This window comes from Cebidichthys violaceus, unplaced genomic scaffold, assembly GCF_023349555.1.
Source record: "Cebidichthys violaceus isolate CVI_PGR_0920_01 unplaced genomic scaffold, fCebVio1.0.p SCAF_31, whole genome shotgun sequence".
Taxonomy (NCBI): domain Eukaryota; kingdom Metazoa; phylum Chordata; class Actinopteri; order Perciformes; family Stichaeidae; genus Cebidichthys; species Cebidichthys violaceus.
Window position 1 is genome coordinate 2,227,645 of NW_027176495.1, and position 18,340 is coordinate 2,245,984.

The 18,340-nt window shown below is 46.8% G+C and overlaps 2 protein-coding genes across 3 annotated transcripts in view; one reads left to right on the forward strand and one right to left on the reverse strand.

Annotated features, from left to right (window-relative positions):
- Positions 1-8,599, forward strand: part of snx9b (sorting nexin 9b) — a 12,471-nt gene extending 3,872 nt beyond the window's left edge. The window contains exons 4-19 of one of the 2 annotated variants that reach the window (XM_068724481.1): positions 165-296; positions 855-932; positions 1,840-2,002; positions 3,402-3,537; positions 3,654-3,738; positions 3,842-3,967; positions 4,061-4,178; positions 4,275-4,405; positions 4,491-4,594; positions 4,723-4,826; positions 4,988-5,065; positions 5,208-5,284; positions 6,237-6,326; positions 6,859-6,973; positions 7,062-7,153; positions 7,259-8,599. In XM_068724481.1, coding sequence (XP_068580582.1) covers positions 165-296; positions 855-932; positions 1,840-2,002; positions 3,402-3,537; positions 3,654-3,738; positions 3,842-3,967; positions 4,061-4,178; positions 4,275-4,405; positions 4,491-4,594; positions 4,723-4,826; positions 4,988-5,065; positions 5,208-5,284; positions 6,237-6,326; positions 6,859-6,973; positions 7,062-7,153; positions 7,259-7,306 — 1,677 coding nt within the window. In that variant the 3' untranslated portion in view covers positions 7,307-8,599. The remainder of the gene's footprint in view (positions 1-164; positions 297-854; positions 933-1,839; positions 2,003-3,401; positions 3,538-3,653; positions 3,739-3,841; positions 3,968-4,060; positions 4,179-4,274; positions 4,406-4,490; positions 4,595-4,722; positions 4,827-4,987; positions 5,066-5,207; positions 5,285-6,236; positions 6,327-6,858; positions 6,974-7,061; positions 7,154-7,258) is intronic. The other variant, XM_068724482.1, reaches the window with a different exon arrangement.
- Positions 8,600-9,369: 770 nt separating this feature from the next.
- Positions 9,370-13,093, reverse strand: si:ch211-203k16.3 (techylectin-5B). The gene is made up of 8 exons (XM_068724647.1): positions 12,938-13,093; positions 12,426-12,641; positions 11,388-11,507; positions 11,189-11,303; positions 10,934-11,065; positions 10,565-10,781; positions 10,231-10,426; positions 9,370-10,150 (listed from the first exon to the last, which is right to left on the reverse strand). Exons 1-8 carry the CDS (start codon positions 13,091-13,093, stop codon positions 10,004-10,006), a joined length of 1,299 nt encoding a protein of 432 aa, XP_068580748.1. The 3' UTR covers positions 9,370-10,003.
- Positions 13,094-18,340: the final 5,247 nt, after the last annotated feature.

Here is an 18,340-nt window from a genome sequence, read left to right on the forward strand (position 1 = left end):
CGTCGGACACACTGAGAATGTTTAAAATGCAGAATGCCAAGGACACACGATCACATTAGCACAGAGGAATGTGTCTTTAAATGTCATGAAGTCATTCTGGAATCTATGGAACACTTCTAATGCATTCTTTAATGAAGTTCTGTTTTCTGTCTTTTCGTTTGTAGTTCAATAAGCCGTCACCATCGTTCCCAGCAGCTTCAGCTCCTACTCCAAGCGTAGGACATGCTGCAGCTCCAGACCTGTCCATCTTTGATTCCTTCGCTCCTGCAGCAGCAGCAGCGCCTGCACAGCACCAGGTAACGCGCTCGGCTACCGACGGTTCGGGAATATTAAATGAACAGCGGGTTCATTTAGGGATCTTGGCTCCCTGCCATGATCCCATTCATCCATTCAAAAGTCCGTGTGACGGGGCGATGTTGAAGAAAAGTCAGAAAGCAGAAGTGAGTGATGAGGGAGTTCTACTGACGTCCGTGTTGCCAGAGATGCAGAAGTGAGAGCAGCTGCCGTGGAAGATATTCACCGTGGTCGCGTCGTTTATAACCGACACAGATTTTTAGCTCTAGTAAGATAGAACCAAGAGGAAATACGCTCGGTGAAACCTTCTGTATTTAGCAGGCAGGAAGTTCCTCAAGCATGAGCGTACTGCTGAATCAGTAGAAACTTTGGGCAGAGTTTGGGGTTGAGTCAACGCAGGAAATGTGTCAGCCATTATCCCCTCATGCTCTCTCTTTCCACTCAACACACTCCCACACAAACGCATCCACACCCAGCATCACTTTAACTCATCCCGTGCTGAGTGTAAGCCTCCACTGCTGGTCGCCTTGTGATGATGTCACCTTCTTCTCCCTCTCAAGGTGGATGCTGGGGGCTTAAGTCCCCAGCCGGACACCCCCGACACCCCAGTTTCCCCCTACCTTTCGTCCCCCGATGAGGTAACCGCCACGTAAGGGTGGCGGATGAAACCCAAGTCCTGCCCCCAAGCCCCCCCCCCCCCCCTTCCTCTCTGATCGGTCTGCTTTTGGCAAATTCCCCCTCCTACTCCTACTGCCTGCAAAGAGCATGACCTCACCCTCTCACCCTACACCTTGCACACTCTCACCACACCGATCCACTCCCACGCCCCTTTATCGTAATTGTATGAATCAGCACTACAGCGGAACTTAATGAAGCTTAGACGTACCTCACACATAATCCACTAATCATCTCACTGACAAATCACCAGACCACAAACATGTCCTCCCGTGATGATCACAATCTTATGAATAATCTTTAACATGTTCACCGTTTTCACTGTTGTGTTGGTCCTCGCTGCGCTGCCGTGTTCATCGCTCTGTGTGTCTGTATGAGGAGGTTTCAGTGACTCTGCACTCGCTCTGTGTTCAGGCAGCGCGTTACTTGGTTAGCATTAAGCTACATAACTGCAACCTACAAGAGGCACACACACACACACACACACTCTATCGCATGCCTTTGCCTACAAGTTTCCATCGCGGTTCAGAGTGTGTTGCACGGCATGCAGCTGCATTTTTAACTCGTACAGATAATTGTGTGTATGGACAGCAGGATGGTAGTGTTTCTGTGTGAGTGTGCATATTCAGATTGTCAGCAGATGTTTTCAAATATACAGTATTATTATATTTGTAGTTGCTGCATGTGTTAAACAGAGTTTACATTCTGCGCTCTTGATCAGATTCCCTGCTCGGTGAGCGTCGTGTGAAACGGCATGTTGTTCAAAGACCGCTGACTCCAGACGGGGTTGTCTCTCTCTCTCTCTCTCCGCTCCGTCCTTCATCCGTCGTTCTCTCCGTCCCTCACATTTCCTCTCTCCGTCCGCTCCAGGCTAGTAACGGTAATGATCCGTGGTCGGTGTGGAACGCGGACCCCTCGGGGGGGTCCAACAACAACTGGGCGTCCAATCCGGAGGGAACCCAGACCGGGAAGAGTCCCGCTGACCCCTGGAGCTCCGTGTCCCAGGGCCACCCTCAGGCCTACCAGGGCCCAGGTAAGAACTGCTTTGTAGTGACTGTGTGTCACATTCTAGAGCACTTCTGCTTTCTGTTCAAGTTATTACATTTGTCTCCTGTCAAATCAAAGGTCCTAATAATAAGTAAGCTCGTGTGACACAGAGGTTTGCATCGTAGAACAATAAAGGAAATGATTTATACTCGGGACAGAGAACCGTTTCCTGTCCACAGAAACCCTCTGATCTGAGTTTGATCCATTATTTGTTGATACTATTTCATCCAGTGGTTTAAAGGTTTGCGGTGACTTTAACCTCCAGATGTGGTCGTGCTCAGTTGTCTCTCTCTGGCCAACAGAGACGGGACAATCAGGTCATCATGACTCTGTTTTTGCCGACTGTGGAAAAGTCGTCTTCACTCATGACATGAAAGACAAATGACTGTTTAACTCTGCAGTTGTTATTGTAAAAAGAGAACTAGGGGAATAAATGACACGGAGAGGAATTAACAGACTTTTCCTTTCTTTCCCTCTTGCCAAAGACATCTACCCGTATCCTTACCTTATCGATTACACAGGTACCCCATGCGTTGCCTGGTGGAAGCGTTTTCTTACATTGTGTGTGTGTGTGTGTGTGTGTGTGTGTGTGTGTGTGTGTGTGGACTGGCAATAAATACCAGCAAATAGTTTTAGTAAATGATGTAGAGTCTTAAAAGCATGCGTGTGCAGCGTTCCCTTTGCATCTTAACATTAACACCATCGACTCACTGGTGATGTGGTAAAGTGTCAGATGTGACGGACCTCTGATATTGAGAGTAACTGGATTAAATCCTTCCTCTGATACATGCGGCGTATTTGTCAAGAAGCACAATTTGACAACGTTGACATGATTGACAGACTTTAGTTGTAGTTGGTGGTGTTTGATGATGAGTCTCTCAGCATGTCTGTCCTACAGAAGAAGAAGAAGAAGAAGAAGAGCAGTAACTGAAGAGAGGTTTAGAGATCTGCTAAGCTAGGCTAGTCATGTTTCAGTTCATGCTGGATGACAAACTGAGGAACACGTTGGATCATTAAAATGGATTCTTCAGGGAGCGATTTTAAAGTGAGAGAATTATGCTATGCAAATTCTGAATCATGTTTTTAGGGCTAGAAATTTAGGATTGTTTCCCGTTTAAACCAGGTAATTTAAAGCTCGTCATTCCTGAAATGCAGTTTCTCTGATCACTAACAGGCGACTGCTGCATGCTCTCAAACATCCGTCACCTAATCTAATCCTCGGGACCTCAGAGTGAGGCTGAGCAGTATCCATCCACTTATTAAATACGAGTGAATAACCTTAATTAGACTACGACATCCCGTATTATTCAGACTCTTGCTGCAACATGAATGTGTGCTCTCTGTGCCTAAAGCACGGCCGTGTGTCCACGTCTCTCTGCTCTCAGGGGCGGAGGACGACGAGTGGGACGACGAGTGGGACGACAAGTCCACCGGAGGTTACGGCGAGTCAGAATCCGGAGAGAGCGGCGCGATGCAGAGGGGAGGAGCTCACGCGCCTTCCATGAAGATCTCCCTCAACAAGTAAGAGGGAGCAGTGAGACATGAGGCTTTGGATTCTGAAGACGCGGAACAGTGTGGATGGTTCTAGATTCTATGCACATCATGGTGGTTAATTTCCAAAACTTCCCTTTGAGCAGGTTTCCTGGGTTCTCTAAGCCGGGTCCAGAGCTCTACCTCTTATGCAAGCAGCTCGCTAAGGGCAAAGAGAAGCTATCGATCTATGTGGGTTATAATCTAAATATACATACAAATGTTTGTTTTTTTAATGCCATGCGATGCAGAGGAGCAGCTTTCTAAACCGTGTGTGTGGTGTATGTATGCTCAGTCAGGAGAAGTTGGTCCGGTGTGGTCGTACCCTGAGACTCAGCTTGACTGTGTGGTGGCCGATCCCAAGAAAGGCTCAAAGATGTACGGCCTCAAGAGCTACATCGAGTACCAAATCACACCCAACGTGAGCGTCCAGTACCGTCATATCCAGTCAAATCCAGTCAAATCCAGTCTACATGACTTACAGCGTCTGTAACTCCGTGTTCTTGGTTTGCAGACCACAAACCGACCAGTCAACCACAGATACAAGCACTTTGATTGGCTGTACGAGAGGCTTCTAGACAAATTTGGCTCAGCCATCCCCATCCCGTCTTTACCGGACAAGCAGGTGACCGGTAAGTGTGACCGAAGATGCAGAAAAAAGAGATGAAAGTTGCTGAAGAACGCATGAATATAGAATCTTTTCTGTGCGTCACTATTCTCTGTTCCAGGGCGATTTGAGGAGGAGTTTATTAAGATGCGGATGGAGCGGTTGCAGGGCTGGATGACCAGGATGTGCAGACACCCCGTTGTTTCCTGCAGTGACGTATTCCAGATCTTCCTCACCTACAAGGATGAGAAGGTGGGCTTCTTCTCACTTCTTCTCCCTTCGTTCTACAGGGTTTTTATCACTATTACTGCTTGATTACAACGATGCATTGGTACAGGACTGGAAGACGGGGAAGAGAAAAGCAGAGAAGGACGAGACAGTGGGAGTGATGATCTTCTCCACGATAGAGCCTGAAGCTGTGGACCTGGATCCTGTGGAAGTGTGAGTTTCATCAAACTTTACCCTCAAACCGCTGCAAAAAAGACTCGGCGAGGCGCCGGCGTTAACCGCGCGGCTGACCGTGTGCCGCTTGTGGTTCAGTGTGAGTCGAATGTGTCCCTCGTCCACAGGGAGCAGAAGTGTGAGCAGTTCAGCAGGTTCACCAAAGCCATGGATGACGGGGTGAAGGAGATCCTCACGGTGGGCAACGAGCACTGGAAGAGATGTACAGGCCGTACGTACACACTGAAGCTAAATGCATGTTCCACCACACACAGGCCACACCTTCATTTTAGACCGTAATCACTGTTTGTATTAATGTGTGGTTCGTGCCGTTGAGGATTTTTGCCAACTTAAGACAAATCCATTCACACAGCGAGTGTCTGTGTTCCACAGCGTTGCCAAAAGAGTACCAGAGAATCGGCAAAGCCTTCCAAAACCTCTCGTCCGTCTTCAACAGCAGCGGGTACCAAGGTACGACTTCCACGCAAGCATTCCTTATAATGGTAGCAGCTGACGGTCGTTATGAGGAAGTCTGTGTTGAAAAAGTTGGCACACAGATGCTGTTGAGAAACATATTCAGACGTCTTTTAACCCCTTCTCTCTTCTGCTCCAGGCGAGGCGACCCTGACTGACGCCATGACGGCAGCGGGCAAGACGTACGAGGAAATAGCTCAGATGGTGGCAGAGCAGGTCGGTACTCTTCTTTAGTGTTTGCATCATGTGTTTCTATGACTTCTACTTCTACGTTCTGTTTTCCACCACAGTGGAGCAGAACTCGAAGGCCTCTGAGTTTATTTTAGACCCGTTTATCGCGCACATTGTTTCAGGGTTCTCTCTCTCTCAATAATCATTCTATCTCTCAGTGTCTGAACACTTCCTGTTTGCGGTCGGCGTTTACTTCCTGGTCGTGGCCTTTTTAATGTCGCTCTGACCCGGCGTCCTGTCCGTGATGTCCGTATCTGTACAGGAAGAACACTGTCGTCTAGTACTTCCTAAATGTTGTTGTCCTCCTTCTATTTCTGGACTCTCTGACCGTTCTGTGGCTGATTTTAGTTTGGTGTGTAATAAAAATCAAACTTGGGCCTTTTGTTTTGATATCCATGCAGCTTCCAGAGGGAGGATTCATCCGGTAAGCGTTTGCTGCTCCGACACTCTTTGGTCAGTGTGTAGAATTGTGGGCTTTAGTTTAGCTCTGCCTGCGATAGTCTGGACCTGGATGGAGCCAAACGTCTGCAGCGGTGCAGTGTGTCTGTTCTACAGAGCAGCTGAATGTTGTGGCCTCTTCTGTTACTCTACCTGTCTTTGGAGTAAACAGCCACTCTTTAGTGTCTGCCTCTGTCGGTGAACTGAATCACATTAAAGGTGTGTAGGCTTTAGGCGGGTTTATGTTTTCATTAATGACCTGAAACTAAGAGTCATTGTCGTAGCTAGATGCCACTAAATCCTACACACTGCTCCTTTAAGGAGAACCTCACTGTTATACGTCTCCTTCTTTTAGGCCATTGTTTTCAAATGAGACTTTGGGAGGTTCCTCCTGTGAGCTACTGTTTCCCTGTGTTCTTCTCACTTTCACCTCTCTGTTATTTCCTGTTTTTGATTGTTCTGTTTTTGTCTGTCCATCTACCTTCGCTCCCTTTCACAGCCCAAGAAAGACCTCCACTTCGTCATGGAGACCAACAATGAATACAAGGGTCTTCTGGGATGCTTCCCTGACACCATCGGAGTCCATAAGGTGCACTGGAAAGAGCTACACGACGCTTTATTCGCCTCATTTATGCCGCTAAAACACATAATCGTCCATGTATGCATACCCGTTAAAAACAAGTCAAACCTACGTTTTAATGCATCGTTTGTCTTCTAAATGTGTTCTATTGGGACGTTCTGTTGACGCTAGTGATGCTACAGTGACTTCCTGTTTACATAGTTGATTGCTTTTGATTGGACAACTGCCAGTTTACACATTATTAAAGTTTGTACTAGCTAAGACATGAAGAATGATGCAACTCAATTTAGTAAATCGACAGTTTAGACGGTAGCTAGTAGTGGCTTATCACTAAGTAAGGACTTCACACACACACACACACACACACACACACACACAGTAACGGGCTCATGAGTAGCTGGTGCAACCCAGTCTACAAGAGACCTGAAAGCTGTAAAAGTTTCATTTTGCTTCTTTCTTCTTTTTTTGATCATTCCTTCACCGTGATGCTGTTCAGTTAAACGGTCTTTTGTCTTCATACAACTGTTCTTGATTCCTGCAGGCAGCCATAGAGAAGGTGAAGGAGGGAGACAAGCTTGTGGCTGCCAGTAAGATCACCGTTCAGGACAAAGTCACGATGGCTAAACGCGTCAGCACGATGTCGTACGCATTACAAGGTAACGCTCTCGCTCGGACACATTGAAGCGGTGGAGTTTTATCGGATCGTGACGTCTGACGTCTGGTTTCCCCTCTTGTGTCCCGCAGCTGAGATGAACCACTTCCACAGCAACCGTATCTATGACTACAACAGGGTCATGCAGCTGTACTTGGAAGAGCAAGTCAAGTTTTACGAGACGGTAAAGCACGTTTATCGCCTGTCCTTTTTGTTGCCTTCTCACCTGTGGAGCACGGCGCTCACCAGCCTCTGATGCAAGTTTCTTCTTCTTCTTCTTCTTCTACAGATCGCTGCAAAGCTGAGACAGGCACACAGTCAGTTCACTACTATGTGAAAGCAAAGACCTTCAGTCCGGCTCTACAAGAAAAGAAGATTTAAACCAGCTCAACATCCAAAATGTTCTTCCTTACGCTGCGTTACTCTCCCTCCCTTTAATTTAAATCTCACTTCTCTCTGTCTGTGGCTCTTATCTCCCCTCGTCCTTCACTGCTCATGCCAACAGTCCCAGCATGTGCAGCAGCTGTTGTTTCATTAGGCCAGCAATGAGAGCGGACCAAGACGCCCGCGCTACACACGCCTTTTCCTCCGGGCTAAGGTCTGCGGCTGCTGAGACAGGAAGTCGACGCCGTTAATTGCGCAACGCATCGAGCTTCTCTAATGTGATGCTTGTTTTTGTACGGCTATAGGCGCCAACCTGCCTGCGCTCACATGATATCTGCTTACTTTAAAGCAATACTCTGCAGGTTTTCCGTGTAGGTTTTACACATGTTGTCTGCACAGCGATGTACTTACACCAAAAAAACAGCTGTCCTCCCCTCAGGGGGGGGGGGGATTTCTGAATGCATATTATTGTTTATTCCTCAGCCAATATTTGAATTATTAGTGCCGTTAACATGTGAGAGTCCTAACATATTCGGTAAAAGAAGTGGAGTATTCCTTCTATGAATCCACCGAGTCTTGGCGGAGCTGTCGGAGACGGCGTGTCCTCTGAATGTCCACTGTATGTCCCCTAGGCCCCTTTTTTCATCCTGCACTTCCTCAAAGAGCTAACAGGAAGCTCCACCTCCTTCCAGCCTTTCCCCTTTGAGGGAAAGAGAAATGGTTGACTTAGTTGCCCCCCCAGGCTGCGTATCATGACACTGCAGCTCACAGGTCAGGAGAGCGATGAATGAATCTCAAAGGTTCATTATTTTATGGACAGTAAAGCCAAAAGTCAGTGAATTCGATAGCTCCGTTCCTCTCCTCTCTGCCAGTTCTCCTGAAGAATATTTGTCCTTTTTTTTTTTATTTTGAGATTACGGTGTTTTATATGAAGATTTAACGGCAACGTTAGCTGTAAGAATATGTACTAAAACAAGAGTTTGGGACGGAGCCATGGATTATGTCTGTATGCAGTTTAGCTTTTCACCGCCCAGCTTTCAATCAGTCTCTAATCCTGTTCTTTCTGTTTTCTTATCACTTGATACATGAAATATATATACGTATATAGATATATATATATATATATATTCTATCTGCCCTATCAGGTGCTTCTTGTCATTGAGATACTATTTTATGTATAGGAGTATTTACAATGCAGTGTAACTCAAAGATTCAGTTTGATTTATTAAACAATGATTTGTACTCATCGGCCGTTTTGTTTCTTTGTGTGCGTTTCCCAAAGAACCCTCGTCTTGTTCTCCGCATGGTTCAGAGAGCGGCTCACAGTGAAGCCCTTATTCACTTCTGCAGATTCCTGCGTGGAGATGGATGGGAATGAGAATGAGTCGGCAGCCTGTGCGAGCGGTCAAAGAGTGCGTTTGTGCAGCTCGTAGTGGAGGAAGTGAAAGAGCCCCTTTACCCCACATTCAGCTCTCGGCCCCCATCAGGTGCAGCTGCATGTGGAGCTCTCATAAAGTACAGATCTCGTGCACCAGACAGTCCGTGCATTCTTGTTGTGTTTGACACGTGTTGTCGTGTCTTCAGGGCTCGGAGCGCTGGTTTCAGTTTAAAATGATTCTTTTGTCACTCGTGTTTAAAGTGAACCGAGTACAAACCTGCAGCTCTTTTCTCGGTGTCCGTTGGCCCACAGACTGACCCTCTGCTCGACACGTTCCTGCTACATTGGCGGGCTAAAGGTCTGTGGAAACCCACGTGTGAAGTCATTTGAATGGAAGTAACGCTCACTGGATGCCGCAGATAAACGGTAGTATGTGTACTGTGTGATAAGAGTTATCTCCTATCTCCAACGGTTAGAAACGTCCTTTAGAGAAGTGTCCTCTTTTCAGAACCTTTTTCTATATGAAATAGTCATTTGTGTCACATTTTGTATATATAATGTTTATTGTACAATCCATACAGCATACACAGTCCTCATATAGCACATCTTCTCTGCCATACTCTATACTGTGAGCACTTATCAAACCAAAGGGATGTTATATCTAATACTGTGTTCTGATGTTTTAGTATTAAAACCCTTTTTATTTCAACAAAAGAAATTACACAATGGATTAAACTCGTAGTTGGCTGCAAATTCAAAATGAATTAAATTGGATAATAGAGTAATCATAAATATGCAATAAGCACACATCATCTGCAGATAATTCAATAAACCGTTTCCTGTGATCTTCCTGCCACGTTAACTGACGTTAAGTCACAAAAATGTCCGTTTTCTTTTGGCTGGGTTGCTAATAGTGTGTCACGTGTCGATGTATTAAACTAAAAGTACAAAATAGAAGTAGAAAAAAATGGAAGAACTTGCTTCCTCCGTGGCTGAATGGAAAATGTTCATGTCCCAAAAAAATCCCCACTGTTTGGAGAATATCGAGCAGAGCAGTCATATCTGCACCTACAGCGGCTCCACAGCAGCCGGAGCGAGGCCCTCGTTGTTGACATGAGTGACCTTCAGTTCCTTCTTGATGAGCTCTGTCAACAAGAACATCGCTGGAGGTCACCATGACTACGGTGTCCCCGAGAGATCCCCACGTGAGCCCCGCAGCTGGGGTTGTCCCTGTGTCCTAACCTCCTAACCGTTTGTCACGGTGACACTGGGTCACGGTGACAAACGGGTTCGGAAAGAGCGCGGTCGGATCATCATGCTGACTTTGCGTAGGGAGTAGTAGTCAGAGTCCCTCCAGGTGTACCAAACGATCCCATCAGGACCCAGCGGCCCCCGGCCTTTAGGGGTGTAATGGCCGCCCTGCGGGATGAGTGAACAGTAGTGAACATCCTCCTGACTTCAGAAGCATGAAGTGAAGCCGTGGCTGCCTGTGTACTTACCCTGTAGTAGACGCCGTTAAGGTTGGCGTAGAAGCACTGATTGTACCACCATCCGCCGTGGGAGATCTCAGCGCAGATGTTGCCACTGTCAGGGGTGCTGAAGCCCTGCTTGTCGTGGTACCAGCTGAAAGAGTCCTGCACTGTCCCGCTGAAGCCCGACACATGGAGACGGTACAGGTGCTCCTCATCTTCCACGCTGCAAAACACACAAACACATTCAGAGGAACACCAGGTAATTATGCAAGAGGTAGCGATTGTTGCGCATGTTTTGCAACAACACACAAGTAATTGCATGTGTCTGTCAACTGTTTGTGTACTGTTGCATGCCACCAACCTGAAGCTCTGGTAGAGGGCATGTTTGTGCATGTTGCTCCAGTCCTCCAGGTCGATGCGGAGGCTGTAGTCTCCCTGGGTGCTCAGGTCGTGTATGTGATTGTTGCCCAGCCAGAACTCAGAGTGCAGGTCCCCAAAACCGTCCCTGTAGTCCCTCCAGCTGCGGTCGAAGCTCAGTGAGCCGTCGGCACGCCGCTGGATCACAGTCCAGCCGCCACCTGAGGCAAAGAGAAGGTCACTGGAAGGGAAAGCATACGGCGTGTCTGCTGAACTATTGTCAGGACCACAGCGACCCTGGGCTTGATGCTCTCATGGACTGAAGCTCAGCTGCAGCTCGGCCTGCCCTTCTGCGCTTGTGTATGCTACTCACCATCTGTATCCATATCACAATAGACCTCCACAGGCACGCCGGCCATTGATGGCACCACTGTGTAGAGACCTGATCTCCTCACTCCATTGTAGTAGATGGAAGCGCAGTCTATGGGACAGTTCCTCACGTGCTCTGAGGGAGGAGAACGTGAGACCGGGTGGAGACGGAGTAAATCAACACGGTGGGTTTTGGCGCCCTCTGCTGGCAGATCATGCCACTCAAGACTATTTTCTGTTGGTTTCTGAGAGAGAGTACCTGAGTGCAGAGGTTCTTGAGCGCTCATCAGCGGGTTGGGATGGAGGACGTTGATCAAGCACCCGGGGCTTCTTTTTACTTTATCCACCAAAAGAGTCAGATTATGGAGGTGGGTCTAAACAGAGACGCAGTGAAACGATCAAAAACCACCCAGCGCACATTTCATCTAAAAGTGAAATTATACTCATGATAGGTATACCTGGAGGTCGAGGATCAGGGTGCCCTGAAGGTGCAGCAGGGTGGTGGCTTCATCGTAGTGATGCTCCAACTCGTGAAAGCGCTGCTCCAGAGAGGTGTTCAAGTGGTTCCTCTCTTCACTCTGACAGCAGACATGTAGATAGTCAATCACACAAGCATGCCCACAAACAACAACACGGGCAGTAACTGTGATCTGCATAAGAAACTCTTCATAATGGCCCGAGATAGCTTCAACTTCTTCTTTCTGTCACCTTGAACTGAACAGCCACTAGGCCTACAGCTGACATGTTTCTAGTCTCAATAAACTCATTGAACCTCAAACGTCTCCCAAACGTCTCTTTCATAAACCTTCTCTATTCCTAGCTTTGACATAGAGGATAACGCTAACTCCCATTACCACCAGCCCCGGTGCCACGTCCCCTGCCCTCTTCCCGTGTACAACACATCCGACCCATGAACCCTCTCCAACATCCACCTTTGGCCACTGACCCGTCCAGCTGATGGTCTGTGTGTGTGTGTGTGTGTGTGTACAGGCTCACTGCCTGAGACGCATGAGGCAGCACGTGCAAGAGTAGGAGGCTAATCCTGTTAGTGACTAAGGTCAAGGACGTGTTGGGGGGAAGCCAGCTTGATGACCAGGCACCGCGTTACTGTGCAGAACTGTGCAGAACTGTACACCCATGTGTTTCCTGTAATGATTTATGGGACGGGCAAATGTTTTTAATCGTTCCTGCAAAATGCACACCACCATCTTTAATCAGAGTGTACAGAGAACACGACTAGAGAAGGTTTGCTCCTTCCTTTCAGAAAAGTCTGGCTCTGAAAAGTTGAATTTAATGTCACTACGCACAAACACATCAGAACAGAATCCGTTTGTTCTTACGTGAGTTCTGTCACCTGTCTAGTCTGTAGAAAGGAGCAGTCGCACCGTTACAACATGCGGTGAGCTGCAGGTGGACTAAAGTGAGCTCTCAAAGCAGTTGAAAGGATTGGTGCTGATAGTTGACCCAGGGCCGCTAAGTCCATATGGGGATCTCACCTGCAGCTCGAGGACTTTGATGCGGTGCCGGTGGTTCCTCAGCTCCTCCTGCAGCTCAGAGATGGTCTCCTTCAGCACCACGATCTGCTGCTTCCTCTCCTCGTTCTCGTGCAGCCAGTAGGAAACTTCGTCGGTGCAGCGAAACATATCCGGGCATTTCTGCTCGTCCAGCTGAGGCAGTGTGGCCACCAGCCGACACATCCCGTCCTCCATCACCTGCCAGAAATATGATTATAGTTTGTTGGAGCAGAACTGTCGTCTCAAGACCCCTCAGGTGTCACTTCAGGCCTGACCTGTTGGGAACTGGACTAAACTAGCTGCAACATGACCTACATCAGTAAAAGCTACTTGATTCATCAGTATTAGTCTCATAATGTTGTTTCTTTTGCCACCACTGCTTTCTTGCATGATTAATGATGTATTACTAGCAGAGAACTACGTTCCTGGAGTTGAGCTGCTTCCACACAGAGCAGAGAGTAAACAGAAAACTTCACTCTGTTCTCAGTGAGTACCTGGTTAGTGTACTCCCCACACTGGGATCCCCCGCCATTGCGCTGAGTGGTCGTGTTCAGGTCGTCCGCTTTGGCCTCTGGGAGCAACGCGATGAGGATGCAGAGAGCGGAGCACACGCTCCAGCCGGGAGGGTTGGTTAAGGACAGTAGAGACATCGCTGCCGCCCGGTTAGTCTGTCCCTGCCTCGTCAGTGTAAGCGAGGACGAGACACAGGAGTGTGCGCTTCACCATGTGAGGCTCTGCTGGCTCTCCCTACGGGGACAGAAACTGAGAAAATCAGTCTTTTATGCTCCTACAGCAGAGTGTCGTCCAATTCATGAAGCAAACCGAGACACATTTTGTCTCACAAAGTCCTCCCTCTCTATCTATTGCACACGTTTGTCTCAGTAACAGGACACACAAGTGAGATGAATTAAGAGGAAGGTCATCCCCTCAGTCTATCACATTACTGTAGTGGGTCCACAGGTAACTCAATAAACACACACACACACACACACACACACACACACACACACACACACACACACAGCTTGCACACGTCACCTGCTCTTAAAGCCAAACTGAGACCTAATTAGGCTGAATTAGAAGGCAGTAATAGTTCATGTATTCTGACTTTCTAAATCTTGCTCAGTAAAACACACATGCACCGCTTCACCATGACACAAATGTGGTTTTGTCCTCTGCAGCAAATGTATTTTGACTGTCCTCTCGGAGCAGTAAATGGGTGTGTACTCACCCTAGTTACAGACCGTCTTCTACCCCGTTCCCGACCCATTTCAGGCCGAGGGGTTCTCTCCATTGTTGTCTTCTCCTTTCCTGTGTGTCCTGTTCTAACGATCCCTCTCTCTCCCACTGTGCCTCATGCTCATCCTCCCTCTCTCTCCCTCTCTCCCTCTCTCTCCCTCTCTCTCCCTCTCTCTCCCTCTCTCCCTCTCAGTGTCGACATCTTAGTGCCGTAATCCACCTCTAAGAGGATTCACGACGGAGGGACGGAGGGACGGAGGGAGGCAGATTGGACTTGATAATAAATTTATTGGTAAAAGAGACATAAGAGAATTAAAATATACTTTTTTTTCAACCTACAGCAATATCCATATCTTTCATAATACAACTCGAGCACAAAACAACTTTACATCAAATGCTGTGGCAATATGTACTGTGTTGTATTCATGCTTGTGAAGCTTTTCTTTTTTGATTTTTTTTGGACCAAATATTGTGAATAACTTGATTATGTCACAGGGAGGTCAGAGAGGCTGAGAGACGGTCAGGTTGAGAGAAGGGTGATAGCGTAGCATTCCATTTTGAATTGAATAAACATAAATTACATGCATCAGCAAAACGCCAGCACACATCAATCAGCACCTACAGTAAATCAGCTGCAGGCACAATAATCCTGCTCAAAGCCAGTCGTAATGAAGGCTGATGTGAGTGGGAGCATGAGGGGTGCTGATCCTATTACAGCAGCCAAGCCGCTCCTTACATCTTTACAGTCTTCACTAGGTCTCAGCATGCATGGTCTCCCTGTTATCAGAAACAACACGACGCTATTTATTAAAGACCAATTATTAGGTTTGTACGTCATTCGAATATAACAGCTTTTCATTAGACTCTTATCAAAATGCATAAAGATGCTTCAACCAAGCTATCTGCACTGTGAATGCATATGGACTGACAGCGCTGCCTGAGGGAAGGCTCTCGCACTTAAAGAGGCCTTGAAGAGAAGAAACGTCGTCCTGCTTCTTTTAAAGGAGTCACACGTCACACAGAAGGCAGGACAGTGTTTGACCACACCAATGCATTGCAAATTGAAATGTATGACGACAAATATAAAACTGAATTCCACATGAAAGCTCACAGGAAAGTAGAGCTTCCCTCATGAAGGGTTTTGCTGTTGTACCTGCCGGTGTCTGCTGTGACACCGCTGTGTTTAAGGCCACCGGGTGGCGCCATGGGACTACTTATGTCCCGCAGCGATAATGAGCTCGTCTGATGAGGCGCACGAGAGAGAAAATACAAACAGCAACAAAAGTTAACAGAATTACAAGACAGCAACAGAAGAGCAGGGGGCTGAACGTAATGAATAGAGCAGAATGATGCATGATGGGAAGTGGGATCTTGGTAACCTGGTTCACAAATCAAGGCTGACATATAGTGTGTGTGTGTGTGTGTGTGTGTGTGTGTGTGTGTGTGTGTGTGTGTGTGTGTGTGTGTGTGTGTGTGTCGTTTCATGAATATATGTTTAAGTGCTCATAATTGAAGCATTTGAAGAAAGGACATAAATGTATTGACTTCACTGAATGCTACGTCAGTTATTTCTATCAGAAAAATACATTTCAGTCTAGTTTTAATGACATAAGTGGAAAGGTGCAGTTTAGTCAGTCTGGTTCCAATCATTTGTTCCTCACAGCCTTTTGAAATGACTTCATGTCAGGACAATTAAACGAAATTGCAGTATTTGCTTTAAAAAGAATTCATCTTGCTGAACTATTCGTCACACCAGGTAAACATCGAGTGATGGGTTGATCGAGCCAGAAGCTGAGGCTGAGCGATGTGACAGCTGGACAGGATGCAGGACAGCTGCTGATGGCTTGAGAAGGTGCTGTGATGGGAAAATGGAGCTCAAGTAAAGCAAGTAAACGAAGTGTGTTCATCCAGCGCTGCGCCTCTGACTAACAGGACTACAGGACCTTTTGTTGACGGGGTCACTGCCTGCATCGCACAGAGACCGCTCACGTGTGAGGAAGGCGGGAAATGTCCATATCGCTGCGTGACAGAACTGTTACCAAAGCAGCTGTTGCTCTACACTGCCTGGTAGTGAGAGTCTGGAGGGGTAGAGGAATACCACTGTTTCCTTTTCAACTAAATTGTATTTATATACGTGTGTGTGTGTGTGTGTGTGTGTGTGTGTGTGTGTGTGTGTGTGTAGTTGAGAGAGAGAGAGAGAATTATAATACAAAGCCAGTGAACTGTTTAGCTCACACACGGCGCGTTACTCCTTTGATGTGACACAGCTTGCTCTACATTTTCTGAGCTGTAACACGAATCCCTCTCTCCACGACGAGCGTCTACCGTAGACGGAATATTACTTCTGTAGAAACAGGAAGACAACGAGCTTTTTTCACGCTCTACAGAATTGCTGTAATTTCTCAGTCACACACATAGTCACACGGGAGACATTACAAAGATAATTAAATGAGCCGTAATGAATGCAGATGCTTCCATACAGGGCTCAGGGCACTTGATGGTTTGATTAGTATGAAAGAGATGCTAGTTATGATGATGGTATATATATATATATGGCCTCGACTCATCCACACACCAAAGAAAGGAATATCTTTGAGGAAGAACGGTGTTTCATCCACACAGTTAAGTAAAGCAGTTATTGTCTTTTGTGGTGACTCGACACCCATCTCTGTCCATTTAAAACACATCTTTATGTGCAGCCAGTTAAACAGCCTCTTCCAATCCATGGCTTATGTTGCTTAAACAAAAGAATAAAGTCCAAAATCATGATTTCATGCAAAGAACGTGTCATTTGGTGCCACGTGTTCTGCTGTGCACCAATTAAAAGACTTAGACACTAACAGCTTATTGGAGTCGATTCATTGGAAGTGTGCACTTTGAACAACACAATGTTCTTTCCAGGAAACTTTCCATTTAGAAAATGTCAGACAAAACCTCACACAACATTGCATACAGTGTGTGTAAAATCAACAGCTAATCAAAGTATGACACCTGCACCTAAAGCACTAATCTAACAATACAACCTGAGATACGCCAGCATGTATCAACACATATAATAAATGAACCGTGCTTCTTCAGGGCAGCTACAGAAGTAAACTGCTGGTCCACTTTACATGATGGAGTGAGCATTCAGAGCTGTGGCTGAAAGACACTCAGATGAACTAGGTGTCACACCATGACGTTCCTGAGAGCAACATGCTCATAAGTACAGAGAGAAGAGGTGCTTTCACCTATCAGACGCTTGTGTGATTCAAAAGTACAGCAACATAAATACATGCAACAGATTCACCTGTAGCCTCGATGTAGAGCTTTATATCCACTTGATTATAAAGAACACAGGATTCATGATTATTACACATGGAGTCATGGTGTCCAAGAGCCAGCCCTGTGACATGCACACTTAATCCTATCCAATGAAATGGTTTTGCTGGAGCTCCCCTTAAATACAGATCATAACTGGTGTCATCTGTTTGTGACGCGAGATGCTCTGAGTGTCCGTCTCAATCGATCAGTCAGCATCAGTCAGTAGCATCGCCTGTCTGCACCGCTCTCTGGAGGGACATTCATCTGGAGCACATACCCTTCCACCGGGCAGTTACCGGGCATGATGCAATCATTTCCATCAGATTTCAGTATCCCTCATACTGTGCACACACACACACACACACACACACACACACACACACACACTCAGCCATAGATGTCAAGCTCTATCTTCAAGCTTTCCGGCTTTAGTACATTTGAAGAGACACCAGACTTAATCCATTCTATCCATCACTACACTCCTCTTGGTATCAAGCGACCCTTATTACCTGAGTGCACCACAAGGACACACTAGACTTCAACTAAAAGGCAGAAACAGCTAAGAGGTGGCTCAGACAAACACGGACGGATACTGTCTTTGATGATAGCAGCTTCAGATATCATCATCTGAGACTGAAGAGGGTCACGTAGGTCAAACGGATGAGTCGCTCTGTGGTGGTGCCTCACTCCTGGCAGCAGAGATGAAAAAGTCGAAGACAAGCGTGCCTTACAACCGACCTTCCACCACGCTCATGTAGGAGGGCCGTTTTAAATTTGACAGATACTAGAGGTCATTTAAACATAACCGGGCATCCGTGACATCCTTTTTCAACACTGTATCCTCCTCCAATGTCTCTCTGAATGATTTAGAAGAAAAAGCTGAGGCTTCACCTTCCTCTGCGGCAAGAACTAATTACAGAAACGTCGCCGGCCCTCATCTACCATGTCAGCGGCGTGTTGGCAGGTTCATCAAGGACGCGACTGCCTGTCTCCTTGCCTTGCCTGAGAGGAGACTTATTGCAGCGTGGAGGGGGATGTTAACTCATGTCCTTTCATCTATACAGGCTGCTCTATGTACTCTACGCTAGCAAGAATCAGTTCAGGTATCTTCAAAACCACGGTTCGTCGAATTCCTTTAAAATATCAAGATCAGAACAATGTCCAACATCTTCTAAGCCAACATTCAAAATAAATGGTGGCAAACAGAAAACTTGGATTTCTACATGACCAAAGGATCAATCAGCGACTTATAGTGTTGGTCACATGCAACACTGACATACCGTGTGAAGTTGATCTGTTAGCAAACAGATGCCTCTTTATATTCCAGCGCATACGGAGCAACATTATTCATTTTG

Excerpts from the sequence above, each read along its gene's own strand:
- si:ch211-203k16.3 (XM_068724647.1), bottom strand. The coding sequence starts at position 13,093 with ATGTCTCTACTGTCCTTAACCAACCCTCCCGGCTGGAGCGTGTGCTCC. Across the intron at positions 11,304-11,387 it reads CCCTGATCCTCGACCTCCAG|ACCCACCTCCATAATCTGAC; the intron begins GTATACCTATCA and ends GTCTCTGTTTAG. Across the intron at positions 10,427-10,564 it reads GCCCTCTACCAGAGCTTCAG|CGTGGAAGATGAGGAGCACC; the intron begins GTTGGTGGCATG and ends TGTGTTTTGCAG.